The 10,297-nt window shown below is 33.3% G+C and overlaps 3 protein-coding genes across 6 annotated transcripts; 1 reads left to right on the top strand and 2 right to left on the bottom strand.

Moving 5' to 3' along the window:
- Positions 1 to 19: 19 nt before the first annotated feature.
- LOC103500033 (50S ribosomal protein L1, chloroplastic-like) lies at positions 20 to 4,084 on the bottom strand. The gene is made up of 7 exons (XM_051088052.1): positions 3,557 to 4,084; positions 2,483 to 2,662; positions 2,185 to 2,239; positions 1,242 to 1,369; positions 728 to 811; positions 476 to 601; positions 20 to 377 (listed from the first exon to the last, which is right to left on the bottom strand). The coding sequence occupies exons 1-7, from the start codon at positions 3,923 to 3,925 to the stop codon at positions 237 to 239; spliced, it is 1,083 nt and encodes a 360-aa protein (XP_050944009.1). The 5' UTR covers positions 3,926 to 4,084; the 3' UTR covers positions 20 to 236.
- Positions 4,085 to 5,197: 1,113 nt separating this feature from the next.
- LOC103499958 (uncharacterized) lies at positions 5,198 to 7,392 on the top strand. Of its 2 annotated transcripts, XM_051088012.1 has the most exons (4): positions 5,296 to 5,481; positions 5,586 to 5,638; positions 5,919 to 5,981; positions 6,956 to 7,392. In XM_051088012.1, the coding sequence occupies exons 1-4, from the start codon at positions 5,391 to 5,393 to the stop codon at positions 7,082 to 7,084; spliced, it is 336 nt and encodes a 111-aa protein (XP_050943969.1). In that variant the 5' UTR covers positions 5,296 to 5,390; the 3' UTR covers positions 7,085 to 7,392. The 2 variants fall into 2 exon arrangements, with proteins under 2 accessions (XP_008461352.1, XP_050943969.1); XM_008463130.3 differs by lacking the exon at positions 5,919 to 5,981 and having other exon boundaries at positions 5,198 to 5,481.
- A 768-nt stretch (positions 7,393 to 8,160) lies between these two features.
- LOC103499957 (N-terminal acetyltransferase A complex catalytic subunit NAA10) lies at positions 8,161 to 9,814 on the bottom strand. Of its 3 annotated transcripts, none has more exons than XM_008463128.3 (2): positions 9,045 to 9,814; positions 8,161 to 8,512 (listed from the first exon to the last, which is right to left on the bottom strand). In XM_008463128.3, the coding sequence occupies exon 1, from the start codon at positions 9,706 to 9,708 to the stop codon at positions 9,046 to 9,048; it is 663 nt and encodes a 220-aa protein (XP_008461350.2). In that variant the 5' UTR covers positions 9,709 to 9,814; the 3' UTR covers positions 8,161 to 8,512; position 9,045. The 3 variants fall into 3 exon arrangements, with proteins under 3 accessions (XP_008461350.2, XP_050943964.1, XP_008461349.2); XM_051088007.1 differs by having other exon boundaries at positions 8,161 to 8,461; XM_008463127.3 differs by lacking the exon at positions 8,161 to 8,512 and adding an exon at positions 8,795 to 8,937.
- Positions 9,815 to 10,297: the final 483 nt, after the last annotated feature.

Raw genomic sequence — 10,297 nt, 5'->3', positions numbered from 1 at the left:
CAACACAACAAAACTGAGCTACTTTGAATCAGTTTCAATTACAAATGAATTTGCAGTTTTCAAGTTTCAACTACTCTTCAATACAACATAATGAAGCTCTATTCTTTCTTCAGACACATAGCAACTTTAATACTAAACCAAATCTTTGGCCGCTGAAGACAACTCAAAAGGTGCATTCACGAGGGTTGCAATTAAACAAATTGAAGAAGGCATTTACAAGTGTAGAGTTAAATTCTTCAAGCATTTGATGATGGAATCTTGTAATCAAGCATTTCCCTTATGTTTAATCGAATTGAAGGTCCCATTGATGAGCATATATGCGCACTCTTCCAGTATACTCCTTTAGCACCTGTTGGCTTGTTTGCTTCTACTGATTTCTGTTAGATTAATGTGAACGAATCAATATGGTGAAAAAAATTTAGATACCAAAATAGATTGTTTTTTTTTTTAGAATTTGAATTAGGAAAGAACATACTATTGCAGAAAGCAAGTTCACAAGGAGGTCGTCTTCGGAAAAGTCTGCCTTTCCGAAAGGTAAGTGAACAATCCCCGTTTTATCTGCTCTGTATTCAACCTTTCCCTGCTTGAACTCTGCTATAGCCTGATACAGGACAAAGCTATTACCAATCTATATCTCAAGAAAGACATTCTCTCCTTAGCTAATATAATAGGTACAATTTATTGTCAAATCGTGATGCATATAAATGTTGATGGTTCTTATCTATACCTGAGGTATATTTGTTGTAACTGTGCCAGCTTTTGGATTCGGCATCAGTCCTCGAGGTCCTAGAAGTTTCCCTAGACTTGCAACCTGGTACAAACAGAGAGGACCGGGTTAACAGATTAATTGTTTGTTTATAGTTGCCACAAAGTAACTAAAATATCTCAAAATCAGCACCAACTCCAAAAGGGGACACCGAAACCATTCACATGTATATGAGTTAAAATTCTGTGGGCTTTATTTTACTTGGTCTCTTTAAATCTGTGGCACGAACATGATACCGTATTTTCTTAATTCTGGTCATAGATGGTGCGAGATGTATCCGAAAATACTTTCTTACAAGCATGAAAGAAAAAATTATCAGTTGTATTGCATACAAGAAAATCGGAATCGTATTTGGTACTCAGCTTCAAAGTACATGTGAAAACTTCTTCATTGCTATGGACAATGTTGTTAAAAATACTTATACTTTTGGAAACCCACCACAATGTATAGCAGAGAAAAGATTTAAGAACCATACCTTGGGCATCATATCTGGTGAAGCAATCAACTTATCAAATTCCATGAAACCTCCTTTGATCTGTTCTATCAAATCCTCACCTCCAACCAAATCTGCTCCTGCATTTTTTGCTTCATCGAATTTTTCACCTACATGATTTAGAAAGCAATGAGATTATATGAAATGAGGGAAAGAAAATGAAAACTGAAGAAGAAAAAAGGCTCCATGAGAAGAGATATAATGCAGATCAAACAGCATTTTGAAAAAACAGCACGGCAATAAGGCCAATATAAGCTAAATCTCAAAATTTATAGTTGATTAGAGAGATGGGAACAGATAAGAAAATCCATCTGACACTTCTAAAAGAGGAAATAAATAACACATATATATAAGAGAGTTAATTAAAAAAGTCATATTGTAGCATTCATCTCATTCTCTTCACTCAAATTTTTAAAGTGATTTCAAGGGAGAAAACCAACTAATGAGTATTAACCATGTCACACTGCAAAGCTGTATGAAAATTTAATAAAGAACAAATAAATATTTTCATTCTCCAAATACCATGTATCACACATGTCACACTGGTTACAAGAAGGATATTCACTCATCAAAGTGGAGGGAATTTCATATAAATAACGCCACGATAGTTTGAACAATTTCACTGAGACACTGACAGAGCAAGCAAACCTCCCTTTCAAATAGAGGATTCTCCACCACATACTATCTAATCCACAAACACTTCAACAACAATAATACCTGCTAAAGTTTTTATTTTTTTTGGGTAGAAACCAAGCTTCCACCGAGACTTGTTAAAGTTCAGATAATAGTTTCATCATGTATTAATATCCATTCCATGATGCTCCCTCATTGAAAGAAATGGAACCAGAACTCATAGAAAACTAGTTACTTCTACCATTGAATCCTAACCAATGAAAATATCATTCAAGTCAAATTTAGTGATTACCTTGAGTAAGAACAGCTACCTTTACTGTCTGTCCAGTTCCCTTGGGCAAATTTACCTTTGAAAAAATGAGCATTCAAGATATGTGAGCATTCAAGATTTAGGACAAACATATAGTAGAATCAAGTAGTAGGTGTTTTTGTTGACAATGGAACATTAAAGAAATTAGGGAACCTCACAATCTTTATAAGATACATGGACTACTCCTCTCAATACCATTTGGTTTTGAGATGGAACCAATATTTTCTTACAACTTTTAACTTTATTTGTCAATTATCATGCAATTACCAAGAAAACTTACAGTTGCTCTCAGCTGTTGATCATTATATTTGGGATCAATGTTTAACCGAAAGTGGGCTTCAGCAGTTTCCGCAAATTTTGTGCTGGACGTTTGTTTCAACAATGATATTGCTGTTTTCAGGTCATACTCCATTTTGGTTTCCCTCAATTTTTGAATTTCCAGGAACCTCTTTGACCGGGTCTGGACATTTTCAGAACACAGTTTCATGTCAAAGCTGATTCGATAGTAATAAGAGAAGGGGCCAAATACATATTTTAAGAGAACACAGCTTACAATGTGAACTAAAAGTAATGCACATATCCTTTATGGACGTCTCTCGTAATCTATTGTCTGGTTCAGAGTAGAACTCAAAAGAAAATATGGATAACAACTAACTGAAACGGCTGATGCTACAAAGGAAGGTAGAAAGCAAAGAAACAGAACTAAATCGTCCAATTGCTAGAGTTTTCCAAGTCATATAATGAAGCCATTGATCAGAAATAGACATGATAGGAACTATTAATCCTAGAAGATAATGAAACTAGAAAGAAAACGAACGATTCAAGAAAAATTTTAACTAGATGTTGAATCAAAATTAAGTGAATTACAGAACTGAAACAAACATATACGTAAGAAGGGAAAGAACCAATGAACACAAGAATAACAAACTAGAGACGCATGTACAAAAGTTTTTACTGGGAAGGAAAAGCCAACCAGCCGAACGGTCCATTAATGGAATCTAGATTTCCCCAACAAGAAGTACCCTTCCATCTACATGAATCATTTCACATTGAAACAATTGATCAATTGAGACATTATACCTGGCCCTTTAGAATGCATACTTATGGGCCTCACTGAAAAATGATTAGCCAAACCAATTGAAGTAGCAGAGGAAAACAAAAGGAAAAGTCCTAAGACATATTTCATCTCCATAAACAGGCAACAGTGTCTAAAATTAAAACCCCGGAGGTCAGAGCTGCAACAAAAAAACCTAAAATGGAGTAAAACCCACCAATCACACTCTAAAACCATATCCAAAATGGTAATCGACAAGATTGAAAACAGGGCAATACAAGAACTTAAGCTCAAGCTTACTCTGTCCCTTTTGAGAGGTAATGCAGCCTTTCCCTTCTTAATCTTGGGCAGAGCTGAAGTAGCTGTTCCACCATTTCCCTCTTCTTCATTCTCTTCCACAACCTCAGCCACCTCAATTTCGGCAGCTAAAGCAGCCACAACCAAATGATCCCTACATTCTCTCCCAAATTTAAGGTCGACCCAATTGGTTGACCTCCCTCCCCTGCGTTGCAGAATTAAGGGGTGGCATAAAGAGAAGATATTGGCGGTGGAAGAGGCAGCAATTGGTCTGAAAGAGAGGAGGGAAGAAGGGTCTTGTGGGTGTACGGATGAAGTGTGGGCCATGGTAAAGGAGGAGTGAACTGTGGGATTACAAGTGGCCATTGCCATGAAGGAAGAAAGAGCTCAGTCTGTCAATCGAAGAGGAAGAAGAAGAAGTTTCGTGCAGTCTATCAACATAAAAATGGAAGAGATAAGAGAGGTTCTAACGATGGTAGAGTGGATGTTTATTGAACAGTCATTTTTGGGGGTTTAGAAAGAAAAAAACAAAATTAAAGTGAAAAAACAAAAAGTGGTGAAATTTGTGGGAAGATGAACTTTCCTACTCTTTCATTTTCACTCTTCAACTCTTAACAAAAAAAGAAACAGATAAATTATGTGATGAATCAAAACTAAGTTGATCCTTAGTAAAATCTTTTTATGTTAACGTTGTAGTATGTTTAATTTTTTAATATATATTTATTTTCTACTGCTCATTTTCGATCTTTAAAGAAAAATCGTATTTCAATTTATCTTCACAATTATAAACCTAATCTATAATTTCATTTCTACTTTTAATCAATCAAGGTTTGAAGTAATAAATGCAACTAAACTCCATTAACCCATGAGCATGTTAACTTGATGTTTAATGTTGAATTATTAATACCACTTCTTCAATGTTTAGTATAGAAATGTTATAACTATTTAGATAACTAAATTTTTTAATTATTTATTAGTTTTTTTTTTTAAGTTTAAAAGATAAAATAGATACAAATTTTAAAGTCAAAAGAAAATAGAGAAATTATTAAAAATGACAAAACTGTTTAAAATATTTACAAAATATAGTAAAATATCATATTCTATCGATACTATCAATATCTATTAAATGCGTTGAAAGAAGTTCATCGATTGATGTCTATCATTGATATAGTCAATGAAGTTTATTGTATTTTATAAATATTTTGATTTCTAATTATAATTTATCACTATTTTAAATTGTTATAAACTCATTCTATCTTTAAATATTTTATTTTTTATCTACTTTTTATCAATTTTTTAAAAGTGAAGCAAGTATTGAAATATATATATATAAAAAAAAGATAAGATATAAATTTTATTTTAGGTTTTAGAATTGATCGATAATTCGACTCTTGGAATAGTTGTGAATATAAGAATTAGATTTAAAATAATTAAGTTTATAACAATATTTTAAAATATTCGCAAATATGGTAAAAATTTTGTCAAAGTCTATTGTCTATCATGGTCTACGATAATAGAACTCTATCATTATAGATTTTGTTATAAGAAAATAGGCATAATTTCAAAATCAAAGAATCGTGAAAAGAATTTTTTTTATTATTATTATTAGATAACATAAAATTCTATCTTTCATTTTTAGAATTTTCAGTAATTTTTTTTTCTAAAAGATAACAACAAAATATTTTAAAAAAAATTGAAAAAACAGAAAATGTTAAATGTTATTTAGAAAAACGATCAAATAATATTATTTTCCGAAGAGAGCATTTAAAAGAAAGAAGCCATAGGTTTTTCTCATAAACCCTAATTCTACTTTGGAGAATAATTTCGGAGGAAGAAGATGACTCAGAAAGCAAATCTATTCAAAGGTAAACAGAAGAGGAAAACCATTCCTCCCAATCGCCATGGAAAAATCCCCCAAACTCGCAAAGGTATCTCTTTTCTTCTTTTTTCCACCTCCCCCTCTTTCATATGCTCCATTTACGCCTCTAAATTACGATTTCTCCTCCGTATTCATTCCCCGTTGTCTTTCCAGGGAAACGATTTGTGAAGCCATCAAAGACTACCAAAGAGATGGAAACAGATCGGGTACGTGTTCTCTTTTTCGTGCTTGTTCCATAGTTTATGTGGGATTTAGTGACCGTGAGAGTGGAAACTTATGCTCATAAGTTGTCTTGTTGCGATTCAGCATCTTTAATGTTTCAAATGCTATTTTCTAGCTTCCATACTAACAGTGTTATACTAGATGAAGTGACCATCTACTGTTAAATACTGTTCGAAAAATTTAGCATTTAGATGCAACCGAACTTAAAGTATCGAAATTTTTAAGGTTGTGTGTTGGGTAAATGTTGATAGCCCTGGTTGATAGGTTGCAATTCGGGTGAACTATTTGAAGCATCCATCGTTTCCGCTAGCTAAGAGTGGATTTTGTGTATGATTCTTAAGCCCTCTCCTCTTAGCTGAACTTGGTAGTTGATAGTTCTCAGTTAATATCAAAATTCACTGTGTTTAGTATCTTCCCGTTGACTGTGCTGGAGACTTAGAGCAGTCGTTGGTATGAAAATTATATTGGTGAATGAGAAATTGAAAAGCTTTCAAAAAGGGAAAGGCTACTTGTTAATGAAAGTTATGTTCCTTTTTTAGGAATGATCTCTTGTGCCAATAGAGGATTTCCATTTTGTTGGACAGAAAAATGGTTAAGAAATTAAGCAACATTGTGCAAGGCCACAAGGGAGTGTTTTTGGGTTTGAATAAATTACCAACTACTAAACTATGAGATGGTTGGTAGACCGAGAACCCATACAGTAGAAATGCTATTCAAAACTTGATTCGAATGGAGTCGATTTTGTATATGCATTTGAAATTTAGTATGAATTGTTTTTCTTTTATCTCAAACTGGGACACTTGCCAAACATTGTTCTTGTTGTAATGTTGGTGTTCACCTTTAATATCTCCTGTTCTTTGTATAGGGGAAGGGTTAATTTCCTTGAACTTGTATTAAATTCCCTAGCATATAGGAGAAGTTAATTCTTAGTAGAGAGAAAAGAAGAAGAATCTTTTGTTTGTAATTCATTGGTTGTCTCCCCCTCTTCAAAGTTGAAACTATTTATGCTAATGGAAGGTTTTACTTCATATCATACAAAGTTATCGATTGACTGATAATTGTCTTGTATTTGCATGATGCTATAATGTTTGGGTAATATTCTTCTTCCTTGAATTGGCTTTTCTTTTTTTATTTGGAAATGAATAGAATGAATGTGATTGTATAAACCCATTAGGTCATTATGTATCTTGTTTCATACGTAATGGAGTCGAAAGATTCATATCTACTACTTTGACTTTACACACTTCTAACTTTTTCTCTTACTGATAAACTTCGACATTCTGGGGGGAAAAAACAAACAGGAAGTAAGCAAGTTTATAAATTACTGCAACGAAACGAAGGCGGCTACTTTAGCAAACAAGGAAGGTGGGCAGTTGAGTATTGTGAAAACTCCAGCAAATGCGGATAATAGTAATGCAAAGAAAGAGTAGAGAACAATTCAGACTTGTTAGTGTTACAATATTGTGAAATTATTTGTGATGTTATTCCTTTCTCCTTTCTTTTTCCATCCATTTTATCCCCATTCCGTTGAGAAGGTGAAAATGATGTGTTGAGTTCGTCTTCTTCTAACGCAGTTCTCAATTTTGTTAGGAGTCAATGATTTATATATTATATTTTTGTTTTTACTTTTGTAAGAATAGCATATGCAGAAATCAAGAGAAAAGACCAATCACAATTTTGGTCACCTTTTTGTTTGATCAAAATGCAAACAAGATCAAAAGTTGAATTTTTTTGTGAACCCTTTTTGCAGTTCTCAATTTTAATAGTTGATTGATATGAATTTGAATTTCATATTTAATAATGCAACTCTGAATCTATAATTTTGAATTTTTAGGGCTAAATAAACCCAAACTTCGTAGTAAAAAGGTGTTAACGGATTACTTTTTCCAAAAGATCATACAATTGTGTTTTAAAAGGAGTTCCTATATATATAGTATAAAAGGTTAAAATTCAACCTTGTATAGTTTGATAAAAGCGAAGCTCGTGAGTACTAACTAATAATGACGTTATACCAATTCAGATTGAATTTAAGACTAAATTTTAACATCCTAAAATAATTTGTAATTGAACAACAAAAAATAATTTTCATATTTGTTCAATCTTTTAATTTGTTCTAAATTTAGTACATATTTCATGAGATTTAACAAACCAAGAACGTTTTGTAGTTGTGTTGAACCCCAAAGCTATCTTATTTCCCTTTCTTTTAATTTCTATGATCGTAGAGGTATTGTTTTACCCATATCTGAACTTCAAAGAATATGTTGTCATTTCATGAGGTGATCACAGAAAAGCTATCTTATTATTCAATGCTAAGATGAATGGTGCAAAAAAAAAAAAACATTATCTCGGTGTGCTAATCACGAAACCATTTTCCTTTTTGGTATGAAAAAACAAAGGAGGCAGGATGAATCACATACATCTTACTAAGTAATTTGCATTGCTCACTTCTCAAGTTCTGAACTACTCGCTTAATATCAAATAAAAAGTAGAAACATATAACATATGATTTATTTTGAAGACAAATAATTCAAAATTTTCTTATCTTTAGAGGATGTGTGATGAGGCACAAAAGAGTTCCCACTTCCCTCAATAAGAAATTTGATGGACTTTTAACTAACTTCACACCTAAAACATACGTTTCGGTCACAATATAAATGTACAGAAGTTTAAAGCCAACCTAAGGGTAAAAGATACCATTTTCTTTCCTTTCAGTTTGAATGCTCGAATCCCCTCTTGCACTAAAACATACACATGGAAGTTTCCACCACCACATAACACTCTTTGCCACTCCAATTCACTCCACTCCACTGTCCTCCAAAGAAATAGTGGAATGTTACCTGATTATGACACCATACTACCTATTCCATTGTTTATCATAAGATTAAGATCAAACATACACACAACCAATAGAAATAGACTATTATCTCAAAATCTAAAATGCATATTGACTCGTAATATACTAAAAAGAATCAAGATACATCGTAATTTCCAGAAACTTAACTTGTCCCAATTGAAGTGGTTGTCAGTTGTTACCATCCACATAAGAAATAAATTCCTAAAAGAATTAGGGAAATGATAACCCAAAATACAGAGACAACTATAAGTCTGTAACCTTATAATAATTCAAATGACTATAGAGATGGACAATACCCAGATACAGTTATCATATAATCAAGATGGCAAGCACAATACAGATTCAAAATGAATAATAACGCACAAAAGCCAACCAGTCAACAACTGAATCGGATATAAGTTGATTCTCAGCCAGTGTATTGATCAACAACTGCATCGGATAAGTATGTAAACAAACAAGAACTGAATATCCACAATGCAGAATTTATAAATTCAAAACACATACGATTTATCAAGTAAAAAAAAATTAGCCCCCACCTCATCCAGCTTTCTCATTAAGCTTTGAGGAGTCCACTTTCGATGCATTTCCCTTAGACTCTGCTTTTGCCTCAGCAACATTCCCAGTATCACCACCAGAACAACACCCACCACCATGCTGATGCCCGTGCCCATGCCCATGGTGGTGATGATGGTGATGGTGGTGGTGGTGGTGATGGTGATGTCCAGTCCCATGGATTTGCTTCCCTTTAAGCTGCTTCCTCATATCATAAGCATCTTCGCCATCGGCATAATACTTCGCTTCAATATCATGGATCTTATACCCCAAAGTCTCGGTATACAACTTGAAAGCAGCCCTGTTACTTTTCCTCACATGAAGGGAGACATATTCCGCTCCATAAACCTGTTCCATGGCGTTCTGAGCCGCATTCATGAGCTTAGTAGCTAAACCGAGCTTCCTATGAGTACGAAGCACAGCAAGGGAGGTAATATGGCCATGACACTCGTTGCTTTCTTCCTCCATTTTAGCCAAAACGTAGCCGACGATCTGGCCGTTGTAATCTTCGGCGACGTAAAGTAGTTGAGGCCAAGAAAGAATGTGGTAGAAATAGTATTTCATCTGGTAATTCTCCGGGAGGCAAAAAAGATTGCAGGCTTGCATGGCTAGAAGGTCGTTAATGGTTGCTTTGCGTATGCAGACCATGGCTGAGAACGGTGATCGGAGAGGAAATTAGGGTTAGGGTTGAAGATGGAACGGTGGAGATTGAAAATCGACGATGAAGATGAGGGCTTACTAGGGGAGAAGGAAATGGAAAACTGGAAAGGGTATTTCTGGTTTTTGATTTTTGGGCCGGGAGAATTTGGGCCTTGTCATACACCTTCTACCCCATAAAAAGGATTACCATTTTAATGAGAAAAAAATAATAATAATTACGAATACAGCAATTATCTTCAAAGTAACATTTTAAAATATTGCAAATATAACAAAATCGTAACGAGAGCATGATCTTTCACTGGTTGAATCATATGTTGCAGAACTTTTAATTAACCAAAAATAGAAATTAGTTTGATAAATTTTACTATATCTACCATTTTAAAAAGTATTCATATATCTAATTATTATTTTTAGAATGGCTACTTATTGTAATTAACTTTTAATATAAGTTTAATTAAAATTTTAGTTTAGTTATAAGAAAAAAAATAATTTTTAGTGTCTGATTAAAAAAATGATTTATAATTCATAGTTTTTTATATGATACCATAAATAATTTCTATAATTTGATAAAATTGTT

The sequence above is a fragment of the Cucumis melo genome, chromosome 1 (assembly GCF_025177605.1).
Source record: "Cucumis melo cultivar AY chromosome 1, USDA_Cmelo_AY_1.0, whole genome shotgun sequence".
In the NCBI taxonomy this organism is placed as follows: domain Eukaryota; kingdom Viridiplantae; phylum Streptophyta; class Magnoliopsida; order Cucurbitales; family Cucurbitaceae; genus Cucumis; species Cucumis melo.
The sequence above is the reverse complement of the archived record's forward strand: the minus strand, read 5'-3'. Positions and strand labels throughout refer to the sequence as shown.

Coding starts and splice junctions, on each gene's coding strand:
- LOC103499958 (XM_051088012.1), top strand. CDS start 5,391: ATGACTCAGAAAGCAAATCTATTCAAAGGTAAACAGAAGAGGAAAACC. Junction 5,639..5,918: donor AAGAGATGGAAACAGATCGG/GTACGTGTTCTC, acceptor CCTGGTTGATAG/GTTGCAATTCGGGTGAACTA. Junction 5,982..6,955: donor TAGCTAAGAGTGGATTTTGT/GTATGATTCTTA, acceptor AAAAACAAACAG/GAAGTAAGCAAGTTTATAAA.
- LOC103500033 (XM_051088052.1), bottom strand. CDS start 3,925: ATGGCAATGGCCACTTGTAATCCCACAGTTCACTCCTCCTTTACCATG. Junction 2,663..3,556: donor TACCTCTCAAAAGGGACAGA/GTAAGCTTGAGC, acceptor GAAAATGTCCAG/ACCCGGTCAAAGAGGTTCCT. Junction 602..727: donor TTACAACAAATATACCTCAG/GTATAGATAAGA, acceptor GTCCTGTATCAG/GCTATAGCAGAGTTCAAGCA.
- LOC103499957 (XM_008463128.3), bottom strand. CDS start 9,708: ATGGTCTGCATACGCAAAGCAACCATTAACGACCTTCTAGCCATGCAA.